This window comes from Neoarius graeffei, chromosome 1, assembly GCF_027579695.1.
Source record: "Neoarius graeffei isolate fNeoGra1 chromosome 1, fNeoGra1.pri, whole genome shotgun sequence".
NCBI lineage: Eukaryota > Metazoa > Chordata > Actinopteri > Siluriformes > Ariidae > Neoarius > Neoarius graeffei.
In genome coordinates, this window is record NC_083569.1 from 29,639,649 (window position 1) to 29,667,572 (window position 27,924).

Genomic DNA, 27,924 nt, shown 5'->3' on the forward strand with positions numbered 1-27,924 from the left:
AGGATGTTCTTAAGACTAAGTTCCTTTCGCTGAATCCTGAGTTCATGAATTATGTGTCTCCTTTGCAATGCATACCTGCTACAGTGAATTAAGACATGCTCAACTGACTCCTGCTCATTGCACTGCGCGCAGAGGCCTGATGGGTGTTTTCCAATGAGATGGACTGATTTATTTAACTGGGTGTGACCTATTCTAAGCCGGGTGATGATTCTCTCCTCCTTTGTGCCTCCCAACGCTACCCGTCCCCTTAAACCCACTGTTTCCTGCAAGGTAAACAAATGCCTCCCCTTAACTGCCCTTTCCCAGTATCCCTGCCACTCTTTAATGAAGTACTCTTTAATGATTGATTTACTTTCGGATCTACTTAAAGCTACATTCATTATAGGGCTGTCAGATACCACTGCCTGCTTAGCCAGCTGGTCAGCTTCTTCATTACCTCCTATACCCCTATGTGCTGGAACCCACATAAATGAGACCTTTGAGTTTCTTTTATGAAGCCTGTACAGGGTTTCAAAAATCTCAACTATTAAATCCTGTCTGCTAGTAGACCTGAAAGATTCAATTGCCTTCAGTGAGGAGCGTGAGTCAGAGCATATTATCACCTCCATCACTTGGACACTTTCCAGCCACTGGAGAGCTGCTAGAATTGCCAATAATTCCACTGTAAACACAGCCAGATTATTTGATGTCTTCTGTTGTACTGAGATATGCAGAGATGGGATAACAAATGCAAATCCTGTGCTACCCAATTTGGGATCTTTTGAACCATCGGTGTACACTGGTACACAAGAGCCATAAAATATTCTTAGTCTTTCATCCACGACCTGCTTTACATCTGCAGGTGGTTTGCTTGACCTTACTTTATCTAGGATACTGAAGTCCACTGAAATCGTTGGAAACAGCCATGGAGGGGTAACAGATAATGCCACACTGGGGGAGAACTGCTTCTGGGTGAAGAGCATCGTTTCTGCTATGCTACCACTTCTCCATGCAAAACACTCTTGCTTTGCCCTCTCACTCTCCCAACACGGCTGCAGGGTACCAACTGTGGGGTGGAGAGAAACTGAGTGCCCTCTGAGGTTCACCCAATAGTGCATCATCAGTTGCCTCCGCCGCAACTCTAGGGGCATTTCTCCCACTTCCACCTGAAGTGCTGCTACTGGGGACGTCCTAAACGCCCCACAGCACAGTCTCAGGGCTTGCGCCTGGATCACCTCCAACTTCTTTAGGCTCGTTATTGCCACTGAATCATACGCCACACATCCATAGTCCAGTACAGATCTAATTAGTACTATATAAATCTTTTTCAGGGCCGACCTGCTGGCTCCCCAGTCCACCCCCAATAGACACCTCATCACATTTAGGATTCCCTTACATTTTGTAACCACATGCAATATATGAGTGTTCCATGTTAACCTAGAGTCCATCCACATACCTAAAAACTTAAACTCTTTAACTTGCTCTATTACTTGATCATACATTCTTAGTAGTATCTCAGTGTTCCTCTTCTTTGTGAAGAGCAAAACTTTAGTTTTTTCAATCGAGAACTTAAAGCCCCATGCGTATGACCACTTCTCCACTAAATGAATGGCCTCCTGCATTTTTGATACAATATACTTGATATTCCACCCCCACTTCCATAGTGCCCCATCATCCGCAAATAGTGAGCGACCAATACCATCATCAACCTGTCTGAAAACTTCATTTATCATTATAGAGAATAAAATTGGGCTAATCACACTCCCTTGGGGAGTCCCATTCTCCACTGGATATCGCCCTGACAAAGCTCCTCCTACTCTAACTTGGATAAATCTTTCAAATAAAAAATCCTTAATCCAGTTAAATGTGCGTCCTGATATGCCAATTTCACTTAACCTGATCATAAGGCCTTCCTTCTATACCATATCATATGCCTTTTCTACGTCCAGGAACACGGCTACGACTGACTCCTTGTTTGCCTGGGCTTTTCGAACATCTGTCTCCAAACATATGACCGGGTCCATAGTCCCCCTCCCCTTCCTGAACCCACTTTGATACACTGACATCTTTCCCTTATGCTCCACATAATACACTAACCGCTCTGTAATCATTCTCTCCATTATCTTTCCCATGTGTGATGTAAGCGCAATGGGTCTATAATTACTTGGGTTGGAGGGGTCCCTACCTGGCTTCCTGATAGGGACAATAACAGCCTCCTTCCAATTTGTGGGCAAGATGCCCATCTCCCACACCTTATTATAGAATTCAAGGATCTTCATCATGGCCCTTGGTCCCAGCTGTTTGAACATGCTATAGCAAATATTGTCTTTCCCAGGAGCCGAGTTACCAGACCTCCCTATCGCTCTCTTTAGCTCATCCAGGGTGAACAAGGCATCCATAGTACCCCCATTTCCCTCCCTCCATCTAAACACGTCAGGGTAAGCTGCTTTCGTTTCCCCACGTCCCCGTTTACCCAACTCTGTCAGATTGTCAGAGCTATGTATTTTAATCAGAGCCTTGGCTATCATCTCAGCCTTCTCTTCATCATTCACTGCTACTTCATCTTGTAATTTAAGTACAGGGTACTGCCTCTCTTTACGAATCCCCTTCATACTTTTAATTGCTCCCCAAACCTCCCCAACCGCTGTTGATCTGCCCTTCCCATCACAAAATTTTCTCCAACTTTCCCTTTTTGCCTTTCTAACCACCCCTCGTGTGATAGCTCTTGCCTTTTTATATGCCATTAATTTATCAAAAGTTAAAGCATCTCTTAAAACACCCAGTGCTATATTCCTCTCTTTGATTGCCTTACTACATTCATCTGTCCACCATGGTACTGCCTTTCTATTCATTTTTCCACTACTTTTTGGGATACACTGCTCTGCTGCCTCAATTAAAATTGTTCTTATTTCATTATCAGTGGTTTCAATGTCCTCATTAACCTTTACTTTATCAATCTCCATTTCAATTATGTATTTAAAAACACTCCAATTTGCCTTACCAAGTATCCATCTATTCCCAATCCCCCCCCTGTGTTGCCATCCCCCTTAATACAATTCTGCATTCTACTGGAAAGTGGTCACTACCAACTGTTGTATCCTCCCTCACCTCCCATTCACAACGGCTTGCAATGTTCCTACTCACCATAGTTAGATCAAGGGCTGACATGTTTCCAGTGTGTACATCTATCCTGGTTCCCCACCCATCATTAAGACAGACCAGGCCCCTCTCCTCCATCAACTGTTCCACCACACCCCCATTTAGCTCATTTCTAGTGCTCCCCCATAAAGTGCTGTGTGCGTTAAAATCACCACATAATACAATCTTACTACCCCCCATACCCTCTATGGCCAACAGCTTATTCAAATCCAGTGCTTTGCATGGGTTGTAATAATTAATAACACTTAGCTCACCTTCTCCTGTCCAGATTTCTATTGACACATACTCTTGGTTCTTTCCTATCCCAGCTTCCTTAAATGAGACATCCTCCCTTATAAATGAGGCACACCCACCTCCACCCCCCTCTGCTCGGTCACATCTAACACCCACATATCCTCTAATTCTGAAATCTAAATTTGGCCGCAACCATGTCTCCTGAACACACACCACCTCAGGTTTACTAAGCAAATCATCAATAAATTTCTTCAGTTCCTGCCCATTGGCCAGTAGACTCCTAGTATTCCATTGTAGGATAAGAACCATTACAAGGGCTATCAAGTACCTGACTTCTCCGCTCTAGTCTGATAATACAGCTCCTTGCTTACATCCTCCCATGTCAAATCCTTCAGCACTAGATTACACACTGCAGCTTTCACTATAATTTGTGTCCTCTCTGATTTGGACTTCACTTCCATTGTTGAGTTCAAGACCGCCACGATAAATGTCACTAATTTCTTCAAGTCAATTATGATCTCCTGATTTAGCCTATCCGGTTCCTTCCTAGGTCCTTGGCTGTTTCGGATAGCTTCCCCACACCCTCTGATTGGTCTTACCATTCTAGCTGCCACCGCATATGTGATCTTCTGTTGAACTCTCACCTGTTGGATTTCCTTCTGCCTTTTTAATTCATCACAACCTCTAAACGCTACACTGTGATCCCCCCCACAGTTGCAACACAGAGGCTTCTCTCGCGCACACTCAGAGTACTCATGATCTTCCCCACATCTAGCGCACCTGCGTTTCCCATTGCACACTTTTGCCACATGGCCAAACCTTTGGCATTTATAGCACCTTACTGGCCCAGCCACATATTCCCGCACCTTATAGCTTAGAAACCCCAAGAACACATTCTGTGGCAATATTTCATCCTCAAATTCCAGCAGGATGCCTTCACTGTCTCTTCTTTCTCCATCCTGAGTTACTTGCATATGCTTCACCCCTCTTATTCTCCCCCCTTGCAGGTTAGCTCTTATCTCCTCCATTGGCATTTCCACTGGGACTCCCCATATTACCCCTTTTTTAAATCGGCCCTTCACACCAACATAGCTAGCACTAACCACTTTTCGTTGCTCTATGGACTTCAAACCAAATGCACGTTCACTTTGTTCCCTATCTCTGCATATGATCAGCAAATTCCCGTCATTTAAGACCACTCCTCGAATAATGTCCCCCACCTCTTTCCTTAGTACCTTTGTCAGTGTGACAGGATTCATAGTTTTGAGTCCTCCCTGCTCCTCAAATCTTAAGATGACCTTAAACTCAGTGTTTGTTTCCTCTCTACCGTGTGTGCTTGTGATTCTTACCTTCCCTACACTACTCTCTGCCCTGAACCCTCCACTGCCTCGTACCTGTTCCACCTGGCTTCCTACCTGTCTGAATTCCATTGCCTCTTCATTGCCACTTGTCTCGCCTCCCCCCCACTCTGGCTCATCCGCAAGACAGATTAGCTTATCAACCGCAGCAGTGGCGTTTTTCTTTCCTTTTTTCTCCATTGAGCTATCTGTAGCTCCATCTGCATTACTTTTCCTCTTCCCCGTCGTTAGGCCAGTTTGGTGTCCCTGAATCATACGCCTCGGAAAATAAACTTTCAAAAGCCTCTCTCCACATGCAAGACCTCTATAGACACCAGGAAGTTGCCTAATAATTTTGCACACCTGATATAGGGTGTTGATGTCATTAGACCACACCCCTTTTCATTACAGAGATGCACATCACCTGGTATGCTTAATTGGTAGGAGGCTTTCAAGCCTATGCAGCTTGGAGTAGGCCAACATGCATAGAGAGGGTAATGTGGTCAACATACTCATTTGCCTAATAATTCTGCACTCCCTGTAGTTAGTTGGACAAACCCTCAAACACAGTGGGGGAATTAGCACAAGTGGTAGAGTGCTTGCTTAGCATGTAAGCGGTAGTGAGCTTAAGGCCCACATTCTCCAAAACAGTAACTGCCATCTTGCTTGCTTTTAACAGAGAAAAACTTTCTTGTCATCTTGCAAACCATCTGAATCATCTGCACTTTCAGCCAAGTCAAGATCAAAGTTCTTTTGCCACATTCAAAGCAGCACATCTGTGAAAACAGTCAGTATTTTGATTAAACCCACAACCTTGGCACTGTTTGCAACAATGACCAAAATCAACTAGCTGCATACTACTTTTCTGCTGATATGCTCCTCTGATGAGCTCCGAATGTTAGCTAACACAGATTCCTTTCAGTTTGCTTGTCTTTATTTCCTGAATTGCTGACTGACCTCAGTATCTCCAACTCACATTTTTCAACAGGGTTGTCATATTCCCACCATCCACTATGAAATTCTAACTCTTGCTTGTGTGCAAAGTCAGCTGAGACAGCTTTTACAAAGTGAAAATATGATGCTTACCTGCTTGTATTAGCAAGAAGGTCCGGGTTCGAGCCCCGTGGCCGGCGAGGGCCTTTCTGTGCGGAGTTTGCATGTTCTCCCCGTGTCTGCGTGGGTTTCCTCTGGGTGCTCCACAGTCCAAAGACATGCAGGTTAGGTTAACTGGCGACTCTAAATTGACCGTAGGTGTGAATGTGAGTGTGAATGGTTGTCTGTGTCTATGTGTCAGCCCTGTGATGACCTGGCGACTTGTCCAGGGTGTACCCCGCCTTTCGCCCGTAGTCAGCTGGGATAGGCTCCAGCTTGCCTGCGACCCTGTAGAAGGATAAAGCGGCTAGAGATAATGAGATGAGACCTGCTTGTATTCTTAAACCTGCTGATGAAAAGCTTGCATCTGTCCTGGAAAGGCACTTTTCACCACCTTCTATCCAACTGCTGTCAATGAACAATGAAGCAACAAATGCTTCCTGAGGCATGCCCCAAAAGTGTGAGAAGCATGCCAGGGACTCCATGTCAGGAGATTGGGTTGTTTTAGTGGCAAAACCCTTGAAGCTCACCAACTGATATTCAAGCAAATGGGAGTCAGAATACACTCCCCCAGAATAATATCCACTTCTGGGCAATCGCTCACTTGAAAATAAACAAACAACCAATGGAAACTCAGGCATGGTTCCAGAAAGCAACGAGCAGGTCAGGAAGGGCAGTTTGGGAAACTCCCGGTATTTAGTTGGACAAACCCTAACTTGCTGCTGGGGATTTAGCTTAAGTGGTAGAGCGCTTGCTTTGCATGTAAGAGGTAGTTGGATTGATGCCCACTTTCTCTAAAGCAGCAACTACCACCTTGCTTGCATTTTAGAGAGAAAAAACTTTCTTGTCATCTTGCAAATCATCTGCACTTTCAGCCAAGTCAAGATCAAATTTCTTTCTCCAAATTCAAAGCAGCACATCTGTGAAAACAGCCACTATTTGGATTAAACCCACAACCATGGCATTGTTTGCAACAATGACCAAATCAACTCATTGCACACTATTTTTCTGCTTATATGCTCCTCTGATGAGCTGTGAAGGTTAGCTATCACAGATTCCTTTCAGTTTGCTTGTCTTTATTTCTTGAATTGCTGAGTGACCTCAGTATCTCCAACTCACATTTTTCAGCCAGCTTGATATTATTCGGGCATTACGAGCCCAATTGTAGTAAAGGAAATTGGGAGGTGCCTGACCCCCACTGTCTTTTGACATCTGTAAGGTCTTCATCCTTCTCCGAGGTTTCTTTCCATGCCATATAAATTTTGACAGAGATCTTTCAACATCTAAAATGACTTTCCTATTCATCTTAAGTGGCAACATTTGCATAGGGTATAATATCCTGGGAAATATATTCATTGTAATCAAACTTATTCTACCCATCCAAGACATCGGAAGATAAAACCACCTGTTAAGGTTATCTTTAACAGATGTTACAATTGCTTTCAATTTTCGTTTATACAGCTCTTTAATGTCTGCTGAAACTCTGATGCCCAGATATGTAAAACCTGAGGTTGACCACCTGAAAAGGAAACTGACAGGAGTTACCCAGTCCCCCAAGTCACCCAACGGTAAGGCCTCCAACTTGTTATAGCTAATTTTATACCCTGAAATCAGGTCAAATTGATTTATGATTGATTTTAAAGTAGGGATGAAATTCTCAGGGTTATTAATGAACAGTAATATGTTGTCAGCATAAAGCAAGATTCTGTATTCAACCTCTCCTAACTTGCACAGTTTTGGGTTGCCACAATCGCTCAGATCATGAGAAACATCTGTACTTCTACCGATTACCTAAAATAATTGAAAATCAGGGGGAGGAAACCAGAAAATTGTCAGAGGAGCGTCATCGTCTCTGGCTTGCCAAACTAAACCAAGATCTGAGCAACAAAAATCCACACAACATAAGAGCGTGTTCAGTTCACTTTGTATCAGGTATGAGGTTTTTTTTTTTAAAGTTTTGATCAATGCCTGAAAATTAAACATGACACCATATTTCTACTGTCTAGCTGTGATGGTGCTTCTGTATGTTCTCTTGAGAGGAAGCTAAAGTTAAAAATCACAATCAGCCATCTGCTGTCAGCTGAGGTAGGCCCACAGGGGATGTGATTCATGATCTACAGTATATCACTGTACATGTAATGTACACAGTACACACCTTTGCTTTCACCAGACATTTGCCACCAAATTTCCATGCTTTTCAATCCCTGACCCAGCCACAGCACATCTGGTAATAAGCTTCTAGTCCCTTGAAACACTTCAGATCCTTAGCAGTGTGGGGACTTAGCAAAAAAAAAAAAGTAGTTGATGATGTGTGGGTATGTCACAGCCAGCAGCAATGCGCTGTCTTCACTCAGCTCCTCTCCCATTTCATATGGTTCAAGACTATTGATTAACTGCAATTTTGCCATATAGCAGGCTCTTACACTGGGCTCTAGGCTTTCTACATACTTTCTAGCAGCTTCTGTCTTCTTATTACAAATTTTTTTAGTCAATACTATTACAAAAATCAAGATTTTTTTCTTTTCTGCATGAAATGCAAGCATTGCTTGTTTATGGAAATCAATATCTCTAATATTGCACACATCCAGAACTTTCATGGTTTGGTGGCATCGGTGAGAACACTGTATTGGAGGTCCAGAAAGCTGGTATAGGGTAAGGTGGCCTGGGCCCATCTCTTGCACCTTTGCAGCTTTGTTAGCCATTGCAAACAGGCAGAGAAATGTCTGGCCAACAAGCGTTCTTGATAGATAGATAGATAGATAAGTAAATAAAAAAGAAGGGGTAGGGGGTGTTGTGTGATCTGTTTAATGAAAAAGCAGAGAATAGAATTACTGCAGACTAACAGTCCAGTTGCTTGTTGAGCATGGAGAAAAGTTAAACCAAGCAAAGAAAGAATTTTTTTTAAGATAACTATTTCTAGAACTACTCCAACACCATGAAGATGCATAGAATAGTAAAAGCCAGCCCTAACACTAATTTTTCACTGCAAAATATCCATCTACTCTTATAAAGAAAACATACCAAACATTGAAATCATCTATTAAAGAAAAAAAAGGTATCTTTCTTGAACAAAAACTCCATTCTTGGAGACACTTCAATACTATAGAACAAGCCCCTATTTTATCTCTCTGTTAAAAAAAATTGCTTAATATAACTTTCTTATTTACAGAACATAGCAGACATTAAACTGATAAGAACAGATACCACACTTAATCTTAGCCAAAAGGCCGAGAAGCGATAGCTTGCTGTAGTCAACAGCTTTAAATAAACCACTTCCAAATATTAAACTCCAGAAAGGTAAACACAGCTAGACTCCGCCCCCAACAGCTGGATCCTTTTGAAGAGAGATGTCACCGTGTGTGTGTGTGTGTGTGTGGTTTCCATGCAAAAGGTTCGATATTTCTAACATTTGACCATGAAACATGTCCAGCTCTACCAAAGCAAAGCCTGCAAAAATAAGCTGAGCTCATTAACATCCCTCTCCCCGGAAATGTTTAGTAAAAGGTGAAAGATTTGCGGTCAGTGCAGAGAAACCTGAGCTGCACTGAACACTGGATCAGGTTAGTGACACTGGATTGGAGGCTGGGAGACTCTCAGCCGAGGGTGTAGGTTTGGTATTAACATTGGTGGGGACAGAAACCCAATGCCAACCCCCAGTGGCGCCAACTTCCGGTCAACATTAGAGTCTCAATATTTTGCCCCGTTGTGTTCCACCAAAAGAGATCCATCATCTCTCCAAAGTCCAGACTTTTAAAATTTGAAGTTCAGAATTGTACTAACTCATGAATAATAATAATAATAAATTCATTTGATTAATTGCAAATCTTGCATGTGATGATTAACTCATTCTACCAATTTGCAAATGTATAACGCATTGACTGTCGGGAGGGTGTATGTTCCTTTCCCTCATAAACGGAAGTGAACCCTGTCATACGGTGATTTCTACACTTTGATCTGCACTGGTTTCTACGTTAGCTTGATAAATGAGGGCTCTTGCGTCATCCTCGTTAGTATAGTGGACAGTATCTCCGCCTGTCACGCGGAAGACCGGGGTTCGATTCCCTGACGGGGAGGCTTTAGCAATTTATTAACTTGTGCAGCAGGGGGATGGAGTGGGTCACACTGTCGCCTCACAGCAAGAAGGTTCTGGGTTTGAGCCCAGCGGCTGGCGGGGGCCTTTCTGTGTGGAGTTTGCATGTTCTCCCTGTGTCAGCTCTGGTTAACCCCACAGTTCAAAGACATGTAGTTCAGTTAACATGGGCTGGTCTCAGGCTGAAGTGCCCTTGAGCAAGGTACTGAAAGATGATGTGCAGAACCATGGCCTCACTTCTTGTTTTTAAATGCCTTGAGACCTCAAGAATGGCATAGGAATAGTTTTAAGCGGTAATATATAGATTGAGGCACTGCCAAAAAGCCCATCTGTTTCTGGGTTGTAGAATTTTCTTATATCATAGCCAGACTCTCTTGTTTTATTTCTTTACCATTATAGTTACTATACTGTTTCCTTATGTTGTACAAAACATACACAGAAAGAGAATAGCTCTGGCCTGATGAGTAGAGTCAGGGCACTGATTTCATTTACAAATTCGATTTCACCATTGCTGAGACAAGAATACAAAAAAAACATATTGGAAAAATAATATCATTTTGAAAACTAAATATAATACATTGAATCCGCTGCCCGGTACAAAACCCTGGGATAAAACCCCAGTGGGATTAGAACCTCCCGGGAACGGACTCCTCGTCCGAATGCACCGCATGGAGCTCCGGGGATTCGAGCTTTAACTTTGAAAAGATGATCGAGGTTTTGTCAAAAAAAAAGTGCAGTTGAGGAAATATTTAAAACCCTCAGCATCAGCATTATCAACATACTAATATTAAGAAATTGTGTTATGAAACTAGAAAGACCATTAAAGAGTTTTCTCGAGTTATAGTTTGTTTGTAAAAGATGAACATATTTTTTTAGAAGTGTGCACGTTTTGCATGAAGGTCTCAGGTCCTTATTACACGGTTATCAAAATGAATAATGCACATAATATAGTATGTTGAGACAGAATGAACTCCAGTGATCGGTCATCTGGCTGTATTTTTAGACAATTTCTGCAGGCTGGAATCTTTGGGCTTCTTTTCATCCAAAAGAGTAAGTAACTGGTTGCTGGTGAGCTGAAAGAAAATCAGATATGTAAATAAGCATACACTTCTTTAAATGATAAAATTATGCTTGTCAGTTAAAGGTAAGCGGTACAATGAAATTCATCATGGCAAGAAATCACAAAACAACTCGATGGGTTTCTCACGACTCAGTTGTTGGGTTTCCTGTGGTGGCACAGAACCGAAACCATCAGAAAACAACTCGATGGGTTTCTTTATATATCCACACTCTATGCATATGGGGCTCCGCTAGCACTGGCCACGAGGCGGTGTGTATGACTGGTAATTACTAACACTGGCCACTAGGCGGAGTGTATGACTGGTAATTACTAACACTGGCCACTAGGCGGTGTATATGACTGGTAATTACTAACACTGGCCACTAGGCGGTGTATATGACTGGTAATTACTAACACTGGCCACAAGGCGGAGTGTATGACTGGTAATTACTAACACTGGCCACTAGGCGGTGTGTATGATCTATTCCGATGCCATACTTGAGGTCTCAAGGCATTGAAAAGCGAAAGGTGAGGCCATGGTTCTGTGTACCTCCTTTCAGTACCTTACTCAAGGGCACTTCAGCCCAAGACCAGCCCATGTAAACTTCATGCCTTTAAACTGAGCCACCCACATTAGTAAGTTTTTAAAGCCTCCCCATCAGGGAATTGAACCCCGGTCTTCCACATAACAGGTGGAGATACTGTCCACTATACTTACAAGGATGATACAATAATTCTCATTTATCAATCTAATGTAGAAACCAGCGCAGGTCAAAGTGTAGAAATCACCGTATGACAGGGTTCACGTGTGATTCATGAAACGTTTGTATCTTGCCAATCACAGTGTAAGAATGATTGGGCATTGATAAATGTGGTGGGTGAAAACCATTGTCATTTAAATATCACAATCCTAAATATTATCGGTTTAGAGGCCTTGCTCCTTGACTTTACGGCATGGAGAGGCGTAATATGGTCAAGAAGAGAAACTTATCTGCCCTCAGAATAGAAGCTTTAACATCACAAATCCAATGGAATAAATTATTTCTATTTGGCAGCCTGAACAGTAGCATCACAGGAAGGCAGGAAAATGTGGTATGGAAATCACTTACTGCTGGGGTCAACAGCGTTCCTGTCAATAATCAAACTCCAGCTGATGTTTTCATATTTAATTTATAGGCCTACATCTGTGATCTGTATAGCCAAGATACTGTATATAATAGTAGCCTACTATAGTAGCTTCCATCGTAAATCTTTACATGTAGGAGAAGAAAAAAAACGGTCAGGTCTCAAACAAGTCACAAAAAATTAAATGGTGGGAAAGTTTAGTTATTTTCTCATTTTAATGTTACAGGTTAATCAAAGTCAGGCACCAGTGGTGTTCAGCCTTTGGCTAGACAAACCGGCCTGAAGCCACCCCACAGAGCCAGTGAGCTGTGTGAGAGAGAAGGTGATGAAAGTGACTGAATAGCTACTTATCAATCTCCAATAAAAAAAATAAAAATTAATAAATAAAAAATCCCGGCAGTGCAAAAATACCCTCTCATACCTTATGGATGTGCAGAGGTCTTCTCACAGCCAGATGTGTCATTGTCAAGATCTGATTACTGGCAAGATTCTTCTTTAAATAGTTTAGATGTTTATTCATTCATCTTTCACATATTTGTATCTGAGGAATCAAACTTACATTGTCTTGCAAAAAAGTGTTCATCTCCTTTTGTATTTGTCCTGTTTTGTCGCATTACAAGCTGGAATTAAAATGATTTTTTGGGGGGTTAGCACCATTTGATTTACACAACATGCCTCCCACTTTAAAGGTGAAAATTGTTGTTTTACTGTGACACTAACAAGAATTAAGATGAAAAAAAAACGGAGTAGAGGCACATGTAGAGGCACCACTAAAACACATAATTAAAATATTCATTTATGTACTTATCAGAGTATATTGTTTTCTCCCTCCATCCATTTTCTATACTGCATTTCCATTGTGGGTCATCAGTGAGCTGGAGCCAACCCGAGCTGACCATGATCGAGAAGCCGGGTACACCCTGGACTTGATCTTTTTGGCCATCATGGGAAATGCCATGCGTGGCACAAACCCAACACCCTGAGAACACCATTCCTACAGTGAAGCATGGTGGCGGCAGCATCATGCTGTGGGGATATTTTTTCATCTGCAGGGGCAGGAAAGCTGGTCAGGACTGAAGGAAAGATGGATGACACCAAATACAGGACAGTTCTGGAGGAAAACCTGTTTTAGTCAGCCAGAGGTTGGCAGAAGAGAGGGCGGACAGAGCTGAGTGATGAGTAGGCAAAAGAGCTCATCACATTATCTGTAGCCGCTTTATCCTGTTCTACACGGTCGCAGGCAAGTTGGAGCCTATCCCAGCTGACTACGGGCGAAAGGCGGGATACACCCTGGACAAGTCGCCAGGTCATCACAGGGCTGACACATAGACACAGACAATCATTCACACCTACGGTCAATTTAGAGTCACCAGTTAACCTAACCTGCATGTCTTTGGACTGTGGGGGAAACCGGAGCACCCGCAGGAAACCCACGCGGACACGGGGAGAACATGCAAACTCCGCACAGAAAGGCCCTCGCCGGCCACGGGGCTCAAACCCGGACCTTCTTGCTGTGAGGCGACAGCGCTAACCACTACACCACCGTGCCACCCCCATGAATATATTTTACACATAATTATTGTTAATGAAGTAAATAATTAAAAAAACAAGTAAAGTTTTAACTAATCATTAGTATTTTTAAGAAGTTAGTGGTGAGGATTAGTATTTAGGTCTAAGTCCAAATTAAACATTAACAGTTTATAATCAGGACAAAAATGATGATTGATCATCCGAAAGCGAATTGACATCCAGGCAGTTAGAATGTGCATGTGAACATATAAATAGCTCCATCTTGTGAGAAAAGCACGACTCTGCTCCAGTCATGTGTAGTGCTTTTTGTACAGTGTAGTTGGGTTTCCTGTCACTGTGGGCCCCAGAGCGCAGTAGTACAGTGCAGAGTCTGTCACTGCAGCAGAGGAGATGAACAGATCCACTTTCTTACTCGTTTTATCAAGCTTTATGGAAAACTGTGGACGAGGCGGTTGAGGCTTTGTGACAGCGCTAACCACTGTGGACGAGGCTGTGAGGCGACAGCGCTAACCACTACACCACCGTGCCACCCAGTAGGCAAAAGGGAATATCAAAAATATTTCAATTTAAAATAAACACTCAAAATTATCCTTTCATAGTACATCATGTTATTATTGCAAAAACAAAGCACATAAAACAGGTAAACGTGACAAAACAGATCAAAAGCTTACCTGCATCCCTCCACAATTGGATGGAAGGCTGCCGTTATTTCCTGCATTACTCTGTTGGAGTCCCAGTCACAGCCAAATCCCAAGGCAGACTTTATGTGTCCATTTTCAAAAAGCCAAGCTTTCTTGACACACGTGCAGATGTATGGTCTGGCAGAAGAATTACCTCTTTGGTGAAAGACTGAGCCACAGGATGTGAACAGTTTAATTGTGCCTGAAACCTGAGAAACATTAAAGAAAATCAAACTATATTCACTTACATTAAATATTCATGCATGTACTGTATAGTCACTTATCTTTTCTGTTTACAAACAGCCACCTGCGTAAGCTGTGAATTTATTTTTTGAACTATTTACTTATTTTTGTGGTTAATAGTCAGCATTTGTCTTACCATGGTACACTATTACTGTGTTACAATACTTCATGATTTACTGCAATGTTATTTAAAAAACAAACAAAAAAAAGTGTGATTAATACAGCACTCTCCAAGGTGCAGATCCATATTAGTGTGAAGACCTAAACAGACGAAGGTGTTCCAAAGGTGTTTGCAGATTTGAACAAGTGACCCTTCATTTAAGACATGAACTTTGTCTCCTTTTCTCACCCTCTCCTTTTCTCTGTAACACACACGTAACGCACAAACGATGCATCCGTTGTGTGTGTGTGTGAAAGAGAGAGAGAGAGAATGAATATTTTTAAATGTATGCATTTAAAAAACCCTTATTTTAGTCTTTCTGCTCTGTATGATCTGTATGATTGGTGAACATTTATTCATGGGTTAAGGTTTTTCTCTTTGGTGAACACAAGATGGCGCAGTCAGTGATCACACAACCCTGCTGACATCCTCCAGAAATGTTGTCCAACCCTGCTTACATCCTCCACTGCTGAATGTTTGCTAGTAGTGGCAAACTTCTCATTATTCCCAGAATGCTGCTGGAAGTTTGTCTCTAGTGGTGAACATTGCAAACTTGTGACAAAATTTTTTTGGAAAACTAATTTGTTTGCTGCAAATCTGCCACAAACATTTTGCTTTTGTAGCTGCGCTGGTTACTCTGAGTCGCTAAGCTCATTTATGCCGCTTTTCCACTACAAACGCGGCTGAGCCGTGCTGTGCTGAGTCGAGCTGAGTCGAGCTGAGCGGGGCTGTTGGAGTTGCATTTCGACTACAACCGCGCTGAACCGTGCTGGCTGGAAGTGGGTGGACACATTGGGTGGAGTTAGCGAAAGTGGGTGGACGTCAGGTGATGTCGTTAAGCAGCGCAAACAGTGACATCAGTGACAGTGGCGGAACAAGTCAGAGCCGAGCTGGGGGCGGGGCAAATGACCGGGCCCTTTATTAAAGCTTATCATAACATCATTTTAGGCTACAAAATGTCCGCAACTGCGGTGTTTACCAATTTCAACACTACCGGGTGCAACTATATGTTATTTAGTACATCAAGTCCTTCAAACGAACATGTAACTCAGAAACAAAAAGCATTAGGATACTGTATACATGGCTCATAATAAAACATCAATAGCCTATACTGCGCACATTATTTGAAGGGCATACGAATGAGCGCTCAGAGTGGTGACAGGAAGAGTCAGAAATAAAAGGAGGGCGGTGCAAACCTCACTGAATGCACTGTGTTTACCAATTTCAACACTACGGGGTGCAACTATGTTAGTTTGTACATTAAGTCCTTCAAACGAACATGTAACTCAGAAACACAAAACATTAGGCGACATACTGTACATGACTCATAATAAAACATCAATAGCCTACTGCGCGCATTATTTGAAGGGCATACGACGAGCCTTGCGCTCCGCGAACTCGTGCACGATGCTCTGTATGTCACTGATTCAGTGAGCTTTTAAGCAGTAGTCTCACGACCCGGATAGTAAACAATAAACATGGAGGACATGGAGTCGTTAGTGTTGCTGGTCTTGGTGCTGTGGCTTGTTGTCACCGACAACGCCAACAGATACTGGCAAGAGCGTATAGATGAGGCGAGGCGCATAAGGCTTCAGAAATTCTCGCAATTCGTAATTCTTCTTCTTCCGGGTTTGCGGTGTTTACAGATCCCAGCGCGCTCGCGGGGCGTGTGTGGGCATGTGAGGACACGCCTCCTCACCAATCAGTGCACAGGGGAGTGTCTGCTCACGCCCCCAACCTCACTCGGCACGGCTTGGCTCGCTTCAGCCCCACTCCAAAACGGTGCGGGTTTTAGGGGCTAAGCAGGGCTGAAACGAGCTGAGTCGTGCTGGTTTTTGGTAGTCGAAACGCGAGCCGTGTCGGGCTGAAGTGAGCTGAAGCGAGCTGAAGTGAGCTGAAAAAGGGTAGTGGAAAAGGGCCATTACAGAGATACGATTCTGATAAAACAACACAACTGTCCACTTAAGAGTAAACCGTAATAAGAATACATATTCATCAAATGGGATTCTTGTTTTTGGACAAAGCGAAGTACCTGTAGTTCTCTTCTGTTCTCTTGATGCTATCTTGAGAAAAGGAACGTTTTACTTTTCATATCTAACACCCTATAAACTTGTGTTGTTAGGGCTGAGTATTAAGGGGTTTAATGACCGTTAATTAACAAGCAGGAGCGTTTCTAGCTATTGAAAAGACCAGGGGCTCAGTCAAGCTTTCCTGGGGCTTGTATTTCTTTTAAAGAAGATTGGCATAGATAGGTTGGGGAGGTTATATCTAACTTTACAAGAAATATCATCACCAACGCACATTCACAGGTTATATCATTGTGACAGCGTTTATGCTGGGACAAATGAGGAAATGGAGACAGACGCTACAATCCAAGGTGCACTTTTATTTCTAATGGTCAGTTTTCAGGGCCACTAGTTCGACTCACTCTCTTTCTCATTCCTGGCCATCTGAAAGACACACAGAGACGTGTTAATAGACAGCCAGTAATTAGACACAGTTGGACCTTGTCCCATGTTACCTGCTGGTTCAATCTGACTCCTCTCCGTTCACAGCCGACACTCGACCACACCCTCACTGCCACACTCATCTTTATTATTACTGATTTTTGCACTGCTCTTTTTAAATGTATGTAGTTCAGTTTCTGTCTCCTTATTAAGTTATCATCATCACCCATAATGTCTCTGGAAACTGAGGCATGTGCCAACTGACTATTAAATATCACTATTAAACTGATGATAAATTTTTCTAAAAATATATAATTTGTCACTCACATATCTCTCCTTTAGGACCACAAGCATTCTAAGCTACATTATTATATTTCAGCATTCAAAACCTCAGATAACATCCCATCTCACAAGATTATGATCATATTTATATGTCTTCCAAGTTTCTCACACTCTCTTGCTCTCTCGCACACACATAAATACATAAATACCATTTTCTCCAATGCATCCAGGCTCAGTTGACTGCAGCAGCTCATTTGTGGTGTCTGGGCAACACAAATTTAGGTTCACATTAATATTGTGGGCGGCACGGTGGTGTAGTGGTTAGCGCTGTTGCCTCACAGCAAGAAGGTCCTGGGTTCGAGCCCTGGGGCCGGCGAGGGCCTTTCTGTGTGGAGTTTGCATGTTCTCCCTGTGTCCGCGTGGGTTTCCTCCGGGTGCTCCGGTTTCCCCCACAGTCCAAAGACATGCAGGTTAGGTTAACTGGTGACTCTAAATTGACCGTAGGTGTGAATGTGAGTGTGAATGGTTGTCTGTGTCTATGTGTCAGCCCTGTGATGACCTGGCGACTTGTCCAGGGTGTACCCCGCCTTTCGCCCGTAGTCAGCTGGGATAGGCTCCAGCTTGCCTGCGACCCTGTAGAAGGATAAAGCGGCTAGAGATAATGAGATGAGATGAGATTAATATTGTGTGGCAAAAAAAAATCCGGGCGGCACGGTGGTGTAGTGGTTAGCGCTGTTGCCTCACAGCAAGAAGGTCCTGGGTTCGAGCCCCGGGGTCGGCGAGGGCCTTTCTGTGCGGAGTTTGCATGTTCTCCCCGTGTCCGCGTGGGTTTCCTCCGGGTGCTCCGGTTTCCCCCACAGTCCAAAGACATGCAGGTTAGGTTAACTGGTGACTCTAAATTGACCATAGGTGTGAATGTGAGTGTGAATGGTTGTCTGTGTCTATGTGTCAGCCCTGTGATGACCTGGCGACTTGTCCAGGGTGTACCCCGCCTTTCGCCCGTAGTCAGCTGGGATAGGCTCCAGCTTGCCTGCGACCCTGTAGAAGGATAAAGCGGCTAGAGATAATGAGATGAGATGAGATGAAAAAAAAATCCCCCTATATGTGACTAATATGCCAAAGGCTGGCTATGATACGGTCAGCTGGCTGGTTCTGCGTAGGCTACATGTCACATTAAAACATGATTAAATGATGTCAGGGCAACTACTGGTGTCTACACGAACAAAAATTGTTGTTGACCTGTTAAATAAACTTCATCAGGGCAAATAGACCACCACTGTGGATATTCATTAAACCACTCAAACTTTTGAGCTTGTCTGGCACACTAATCATACAGAGCCTATGCTGTAAATTCAACATCAGCAGGCTACATGGAGCAGTTTTTATGCGTCAGCATAATTTGACAGGTTACATTGTTGATATATTCTATATATACACCCACGGTCGATGACTTACTATCTGGTTTCAGCTTGAAAAATCCAATAATAGTGGATTGTTTTTAAGCCATCTTCCAACCAGTTCTGAATGTTCTTCTTCTGTTGGCAGTCACCAAAGTTTTGATCCCCCTACTCCCTTTGTCTTTGGACGCTGCAAGTCAAGTTCCAATCTGTTTCAGTCAGTTGTTTTCTATTAAGCTCTTACTTTTTTGAAAGTGAAAATACCTGGGGCTATAGTCCCGAGTGATAGGGCCTAACGATACCACTGTTAACAAGTAAAAAAATATATTATATATTAAATTCTTTCTAATTCTCAAGTAAACCTGTTTCTCTTCCACTTAGCAGTTCTAACATTAAGCTGCTGCTGCACACATGAAGGAAGTAAAACACATTAAACAAATTATCACACACTCTTCAAGCAAATATCACTGCAAACTTCATTTGATTCAGTAAACCTCACTCACACCCTCATATACACACACGCTGATTCATCTTTAGTCAGTGATTTATCCTGGTCAGGGTCCCATGTGATGCTCAGTGTAAAGCCAGAACGCTGCAGCAACTCAACAGTCTGACAGTAACATTGGTGACACTGTCATGTGATGCTGTGGGGTGGAGTTTCATGAAGCTTTATGATGTTAACATATGAGAGTACAGAAAGACCTCGGAATATTTTTATTCATCTAACAACATTCATCATGTTCACTGTTATATTCCTGTGTCTGTGGCTTTCACTGAGTGAGTTAACTTTGACTTTTTCTTGTTTCAGAAACTAAGCGATAAATGAGTGATTAATTAGTCTGTGTGGTGTTAAGAAAAATCAGAACATAGGTCTGACATGTAGTCCTGGCTTGATTAAAAACATTATGTTCTCTTCTTTATGACAGGTGACTCCATGGCAGATTCAATAGAGCCACTTTTCACTCAGAAAGTTGTTGATGAAGGTGATGATGTTACTCTGTCCTGCAGCTACAAATTCAGTGTTTCAGGAAGCAACTACCTGCAGTGGTACAGGCAATATCCAAAATCTAAACCCAAGTTCCTTCTTTATATTTCTCCAACTGGACTTCGAAGTCCTGACCTCCCCCCACGAATGACTGCTAAAGTTCAGGAAAATAACCAAGTGGATCTGCTCATCTCCTCTGCTGCTGTATCAGACTCTGCACTATACTACTGTGCTCTGGAGCCCACAGTGACAGGAAATCCAACTGCACTGTACAAAAACCTTCACAGTTTTATTCCTTTGAAAGCAGTTCTGCCAATGATTTTGAGAAATCTACATGCACTTTTGGGGAGGATTCTTTCATGATTTACGAAGTTTCTATTCTTGGCATATACTGGATTATTAGATATCAGTTCCTTCATTCATTCATCCCATGATTAATTCATTGGAAAACTGGGCTTGAGGGAGGAATATGATTAAAGCAGAAAACATGGAGGAAACCTCATGTAACCCAAGCTCAACATTGAACTGGGCAGCAATACTACCCACAGCTGAACTGTCCCTGAAAAGTGGAAATTGTACAATGGTTTGGCTTTTGTTTTTATCACAGCAACTAATACACTACCGTTCAAAAGTTTGGGGTCACCCAGACAATTTTGTGTTTTCCATGAAAAGTCACACTTTTATTTACCACCATAAGTTGTAAAATGAATAGAAAATATAGTCAAGACATTTTTTCTGGCCATTTTGAGCATTTAATCGACCCCACAAATGTGATGCTCCAGAAACTCAATCTGCTCAAAGGAAGGTCAGTTTTATAGCTTCTCTAAAGAGCTAAACTGTTTTCAGCTGTGCTAACATGATTGTACAAGGGTTTTCTAATCATCCATTAGCCTTCTGAGGCAATGAGCAAACACATTGTACCATTAGAACACTGGAGTGATAGTTGCTGGAAATGGGCCTCTATACACCTATGGAGATATTGCACCAAAAACCAGACTTTAAAAAGTAGAATTTAGCTAGAATAGTCATTTACCACATTAGCAATGTATAGAGTGTATTTCTGATTAGTTTAAAGTGATCTTCATTGAAAAGAACAGTGCTTTTCTTTCAAAAATAAGGATATTTCAAAGTGACCCCAAACTTTTGAACGTTAGTGTATGTGTGATAAGTTTTAAGAGTAGTTTTTTTATATGGTTTTGAGTTTTTAGGCAGGAATTCTAAACTGCTAATCTGCTTGAACACTACTGGCCCTTTTCCACTACCCTTTTTCATCTCACTTCAGCTCGCTTCAGCTCACTTCAGCCCGACACGGCTCGCGTTTCGACTACCAAAAACTGGCACGACTCAGCTCGCTTCAGCCCTGCTTAACCCCTAAAACTCGCACCGTTTTGGAGTGGGGCTGAAGCGAGCCAAGCCGTGCCGACTGAGGCTGGGGGCGTGAGCAGACACTCCCCTGTGCACTGATTGGTGAGGAGGAGTGTCCTCACATGCCCACACACGCCCCGCGAGCGCGCTGGGATCTGTAAACACCGCAAACCCGGAAGAATAATAATTACGAATTACGAGAATTTCTGAAGCCTTATGCGCCTCGCCTCATCTATACGCTCTTGCCAGTATCTGTCCGCGTTGTCGGTGACAACAAGCCACAGCACCAAGACCAGCAACACTAACGACTCCATGTCATCCATGTTTATTGTTTACTATCCGGGTCGTGAGACTACCGCTTAAAAGCTCACTGAATCAGTGACATACAGAGCATCGTGGACGAGTTCGCGGAGCGCAAGGCTCGTCGTATGCCTTCAAATAATGCGTGCAGTAGGCTATTGATGTTTTATTATGAGCCATGTACAGTATGTCACCTAATGTTTTTTTGTTTCTGAGTTACATGTTCGTTTGAAGGACTTAATGTACAAACTAACATAGTTGCACCCCGGAGTGTTGAAATTGGTAAACACAGTGCATTCAGTGAGGTTTGCACCGCCCTCCTTTTATTTCTGACTCTTCCTGTCACCGTTGCAACCTCTGAGCGCTCATTCGTATGCCCTTCAAATAATGTGCGCAGTATAGGCTATTGATGTTTTATTATGAGCCATGTACAGTATCCTAATGTTTTTTGTTTCTGAGTTACATGTTCGTTTGAAGGACTTGATGTACTAAATAACATAGTTGCACCCGGTAGTGTTGAAATTGGTAAACACCGCAGTTGCGGACATTTTGTAGCCTAAAATGATGTTATGATAAGCTTTAATAAAGTGCCCAGTCATTTGCCCCGCCCCCGGCCCGGCTCTGACTTGTTCCGCCACTGTCACTGATGTCACTGTTTGCGCTGCTTAACGACATCACGTGACGTCCACCCACTTTCGCTAACTCCACCCAATGTGTCCACCCACTTCCAGCCAGCACGGTTCAGCGCGGTTGTAGTCGAAATGCAACTCCAACAGCCCCGCTCAGCTCGACTCAGCTCGACTCAGCACGGCACGGCTCAGCCGCGTTTGTAGTGGAAAAGCGGCATACATTTCATTAGATGCTGAGATCATGATTACTCTGACGACTCACAACACTGCTGCAAAGTACAGCTCAGGAGAACCCAAGTGGTCAATCTGTGTTCCTCTGCTGCTGTGATCATGGAGACAGTCTTTGGGGCACATCACAGAAGATCTCACCTGGGCCAGAAAAATCCCAGCAGTGTCTTAATTTCCTGCAAATACAGCAGACCAAACCTCACCTTACTACATTCAGAAGAATCATAGAGAGCATCCTGTGCAGCTGTAACACTGTCGGTGATGAAAAGTGCATTGTAGTGTCTAACATCCTACAGCAGAGAATGAAAACCACTGGTAGCATCATCAGGGTCTCTCATCTTCAGTGAGGATTCTTCATAGAAAATATTAATTTATAAAGCCATCCATTTTATGAATGTCCCCTCCCATCTTCCTAACACAATAAGAGTATTTAATCTCCTGGGGTATTGGTGACTCAATATATCAGGCTGTGGGTTACTGATCAGAGGTTCAAGCCCCAGCACTGCCAAGCTGCCATTGTTGGGTTCTTGAGCAGGGCCCTTAACCCATTCTGCTCCAGGGATGCTGCATCATGGCTGACCCTGCCTGCTTTCTAACAAGCTGGGATATGCAAACAAAAGAATTTCACTGTGCTGTAATGTACATGTGACAAAGGGGTTGAGAGGGCTGTACCACAAAACAAACTTGTGGTTTTGTTATGGTAGCCAGCCTCCTTTCATCAAATATTTACTAACTGGGTTAATTGGTATTACAATGTGGGTTAACAAGCTTTTCTAATCATGTCCACCATAAAGTAATACTGTCAGAGCTGCCAAGGTATGTGAAGGCACACGGTGTCCTATCCAGTGTCTCTTCCTGCTTCATCCACAGTGTTGCCAGGAGACGCTTCAGATCCACCACAACCCTGGACAGGATAAAGCAGTTCCTGAAGATAAATGGATGTTTTGGAACTCAGTTGTGGAAATGTGACCAGGATAAAGTGATCCCTGGAAATAAATGATGAATGAATGAACATTTGTTGTCTGCAGCAGCTGCTGATATTGTTAAGGTAAAGTGCGTTTGTAAATGAATCTACAATATGTCTCACAGCAAAGTTGGAGATTTTTCAAGGTTGATCTGTGGCTTGATTCCACAAGACTTAAAGTTGTTGTTTAATAATAGTGGCATGTGTGTTTTTGTTGAAAATAATTATTTCTTGATGAGGTATTTGATTTTCTCTGAATAAATTTTTTTCTATTAAAGGTTGGACTTTTCTCATTTTTCAGTGTGAAATGAAGTTACTTCACCAAATGTTGGATTTTTTTTCTAACCCTTTTTACTAATCTTTACAAGGGGTGCCAATAATTGTGGAGGGCACTGTATATGAGGGGGTGGAGTTACATCTGGAGACAGCAGAGACAATCTCAAATACACAACAATGACATTTACTTCTGAACTAGAGGTCTGAACTAAACACTCAGGATAACAATGTTACTCCTCTTCATGCTTTTCTTCACCATTGCTGAAACTGGTAAGCCATATATATTACACGTGGTTTTATTTTACGTTTTAAAAGAAACAAAAATAACAATTATTTATGAATAATAGTTTATTAATCGTGAATAGCTATGATATTAAAATAGTATCTTTGTCACAGAGGCTGCTGACAACAGCATTAAACCAGACCAAACCACTATATCTGGAACCGAAGGCAGCAACATCACACTGTCCTGCACATATACTGGATCAGCTAACAGTCTCCACTGGTACCAACAAAAATCTGGATCAAGACCAGAGTTTCTGCTGCTGATTGATGAAGTCACTGAACGTGTCACACCAGCTGAACCACCTCATCCACGATTGTTCATTAAACTTGATAAAACGAGTAAGAAAGTGGATCTGTTCATCTCCTCTGCTGCAGTGACAGACTCTGCACTGTACTACTGCGCTCTGGGGCCCACAGTGACAGGAAACCCAACTACACTGTACAAAAAGCACTACACATGACTGGAGCAGAGCCGTGCTTTTCTCACACGATGGAGCTCTTTACATGTTTGCATTCACATCTGAACCGCCTGTCTGTGAAAGAAAATGCTTTTGAAGATCAACTGTCATTTGTGTACCAACTGTATGATCAACTTTTTAAAGTTTTTTTTAATTAGAATAAAATAATAATCCTCACCAATGGCATCTCAAAAATACTAGTGATAAGTTAAAAAAAAACTGATAATTTACTTCATTAGCAACAATAAGTTTGTACAAAATAAATCCATGGACAACACATTTCCTGTTCTTGAGGTTATACCACAATAATTATCTACAGAAACTTTCTTCAATTCTCCCAGTGTTTCTCACACATACTTGCTTGAAAGTTTGTGAACCCTTTAGAATTTTCTATATTTCTCCATAAATATGATGTAAAACATCATCAGATTTTCACACAAATCCTAAAAGTAGATAAAGAGAACCCAGTTAAACAAATGAGACAAAAATATTATACTTGGTCATTTATTTATTGAGGAAAATTATCCAGTATTAAATATCTGTGAGTGGCAAAAGTATGTGAACCTCTAGGATTAGCAGTTAATTTGAAGGTGAAATTAGAGTCAGGTGTTTTCAATCAATGGGATGACAATCAGGTGTGAGTGGGCACCCTGTTTTATTTAAAGAACAGGGATCTATCAAAGTCTGATCTTCACAACACATGTTTGTGGAAGTGTATCATGGCACGAACAAAGGAGATTTCTGAGGACCTCAGAAAAAGCGTTGTTGATGCTCATCAGGCTGGAAAAGGTTACAAAACCATCTCTAAAGAGTTTGGACTCCACCAATCCACAGTCAGACAGATTGTGTACAAATGGAGGAAATTCAACACCATTGTTACCCTTCCCAGGAGTGGTCGACCAACAAACATCACTCCAAGAGCAAGACCTGTAATAGTTGGCAAGGTCACAAAGGACCCCAGGGTAACTTCTAAGCAACTGAAGGCCTCTCTCACATTGGCTAATGTTAATGTTCATGAGTCCACCATCAGGAGAACACAGAACAACAGTGGTGTGCATGGCAGGGTTGCAAGGAGAAAGCCACTCCTCTCCAAAAAGAACATTGCTGCTCATCTGCAGTTTGCTTAAGATTACGTGGACAAGCCAGAAGGTTATTGGAAAAATGTTTTGTGGATGGATGAGTCAAAATAGAATTTTTTGGTTTAAATGAGAAGCGTTATGTTTGGAGAAAGGAAAACACTGCATTCTAGCATAAGAACCTTATCCCATCTGTGAAACATGGTGGTGGTAGTATCATGGTTTGGGCCTGTTTTGCTGCATCTGGGCCAGGACAGCTTGCCATCATTGATGGAACAATGAATTCTGAATTATAGCAGAGAATTCTAAAGGAAAATATCAGGACATCTGTCCATGAACTGAATCTCAAGAGAAGGTGGGTCATGTAGCAAGACAACGACCCTAAGCACGAGAGTCGTTCTAGCAAAGAATGGTTAAAGAAGAATGAAGTTAATGTTTTGGAATGGCCAAGTTAAAGTCCTGACCTTAATCCAATCGAATGTTGTGGAAGGACCTGTAGCAAGCAGTTCATGTGAGAAAACCCACCAACATCCCAGAGTTGAAGCTGTACTGTACGGAGGAATGGGCTAAAATTTCTCCAAGCCGGTGTGCAGGACTGATCAACAGTTAAATGACAGTTTTAAAAAATAAAATAAATGAAAACGAAATAGAAACTGCAATGAACAATGCAACATGAAGTAAAATACAAAAGAATTTCAGGTAAAATCAGCTTCATTTTTGTTTTCCTCCCATTTTCCCCCTTGAGACAATAACAGACAAGTTCCAGAAGGGGGCAGTAATGTAAGTTTGCACAGATTGTGCTTATTGACTACATGTGCGAAAAACATGCAGTAATATGCCAATCCAATAGTGGTAGTGCACGTGCGTTCAGTTTCAATACACTGGAATAGACACGCTGTGTCGAACGTATACAGTGCCATGGAAAGCTGATTTTTCAGCATCTTTTAATGTCAGTTATAGCAGGAGTGAGAGTATTGAAGAACACAGAAAATAACCACAGTAAAAAGTGGACTCATCAGGCTTTGAGCATAAACCATCACCAAACACAAACAGCAAAATCCCCAGTGTTGAATTACCACCCAATGTGTTGATTTCACACCCTATTGTGTTTATATATGTCCAGCTGGACACAAATTAACTCTGAAAGTGTTAACTCAACACTGGGGAATTTACTGTGTACATGCACACCATGCTCAAAAGGCCCAGAGGATCAATCCCATCTAATGCTGGACATATTAGTAATTCCATGTAAACATTTATGTGAGTCAGGAGGTTCAGAGGATGATGAGGCAGTCAATAGACAACGTACTGTAACAGTACAGCAGGTGAATTGGGAGTGTCTGCAGGCTTAATAGAAAGACTTTGGGTCACACAAAGGATTGCTTTATCCCCAGAGCGATGCTGTGCTGTCATGTGTTGTGTCTGAATGTTGTTAAGAATAGTTACGATATGGTGAGACAAATGTACAATTATTGGTTGAGACAAAACAATTTACTCAGTATCAGGGCAGATGCAGTGACGGCACACAGACACGCAGGCATGCCCTGAACAACCAATTCCAGAGTTTTAGGGAGGTAAGCCACAGGCCGATAAATAATAATCCACACTACTGATGTCTTAACAATACCAATGATCAAATAAAATCCAATTATTTAATTCAATAACAATAATCTTGTAAAAATATTTTCATGAACATCACAGTACCTGTTAAATATTCTTTTGGGTTGTTGTACAATAATTATCTGCTGCAATCTTGTTTAGACTTATCAGTGTTTCCTACACATAGGTGATATGTACTGATGAACTGCCAAGGATATTTTGTCTTGTTTAAAAATTATATACATTTCTACTAACCCATTGTGTGTAAACCTCATTCTACACCTTGTTTCTAGTTTCGTCGAAAAATTGGCTTTCAGAAAAATTAATTTCAGAGAAACTGACAGAGGTGCTTGTGTCTGAAGTTGCTACAAAAAAGTCTTCTTTTGTGAAGTTTCAAAAAATGTTGAAATAAAATCAAGATAAGTCCTGCCTCTTACCCAGTGTTTTCAGGAAAGTCTCCAGATCCACTTATTAAAGATGAAGGAATGTACAGTCCTGTGCAAAAGTCTTAGGCCCATGTAAAGAAATGCTGTAGACTAAAAATGGCTTAAAAATAATGAAATTAAATGTTTCAACATTAAAAAGATACAATAAAGAGCAGTAAGCCATAATAAATGAAATAAAGTCAATATTTGGTGTGAGACTACTCTTTGCTTAAAAAAAATAGTAGTCTCAGATCCAATGAGTGCAGTTTTATAAGGAAATGAGCTGTAGGTTTTACTGAGCATCTTACAGAACCAGCCACAGGGTCATTCCGTGCCAACTCACCTAAATTTCAGGAACTCCCCCACATCACCGTCTCAGATTTTACTCAAAAAATTCTCTAATCAAGAATCATATGTTTGTACCACACATGCAAAATATTAGCCCCCAATTATGTTGTAGTTTTGGAACTACAGGCCTTTGAAATATTGATGTCAAAACACCACGTCGAAATTGGCTCT

At 42.1% G+C, this 27,924-nt stretch overlaps 3 non-coding genes and 1 gene segment (V, D, J or C); 2 read left to right on the forward strand and 2 right to left on the reverse strand.

Annotated features, from left to right (window-relative positions):
- Positions 1 to 8,849: 8,849 nt before the first annotated feature.
- Positions 8,850 to 9,040, reverse strand: LOC132897798 (U2 spliceosomal RNA). The gene has a single exon (XR_009656381.1). It is a non-coding gene; the product is annotated as a U2 spliceosomal RNA (small nuclear RNA).
- A 189-nt stretch (positions 9,041 to 9,229) lies between these two features.
- Positions 9,230 to 9,343, reverse strand: LOC132896394 (U5 spliceosomal RNA). The gene has a single exon (XR_009656029.1). It is a non-coding gene; the product is annotated as a U5 spliceosomal RNA (small nuclear RNA).
- A 459-nt stretch (positions 9,344 to 9,802) lies between these two features.
- Positions 9,803 to 9,874, forward strand: trnad-guc (transfer RNA aspartic acid (anticodon GUC)). The gene has a single exon. It is a non-coding gene; the product is annotated as a tRNA-Asp (tRNA).
- Positions 9,875 to 19,549: 9,675 nt separating this feature from the next.
- On the forward strand, positions 19,550 to 23,291 carry LOC132884604 (T cell receptor alpha variable 12-3-like). The segment is given in 3 exon segments: positions 19,550 to 19,592; positions 19,742 to 20,106; positions 23,193 to 23,291. Coding segments are annotated over 3 exon segments (504 nt in total).
- Positions 23,292 to 27,924: the final 4,633 nt, after the last annotated feature.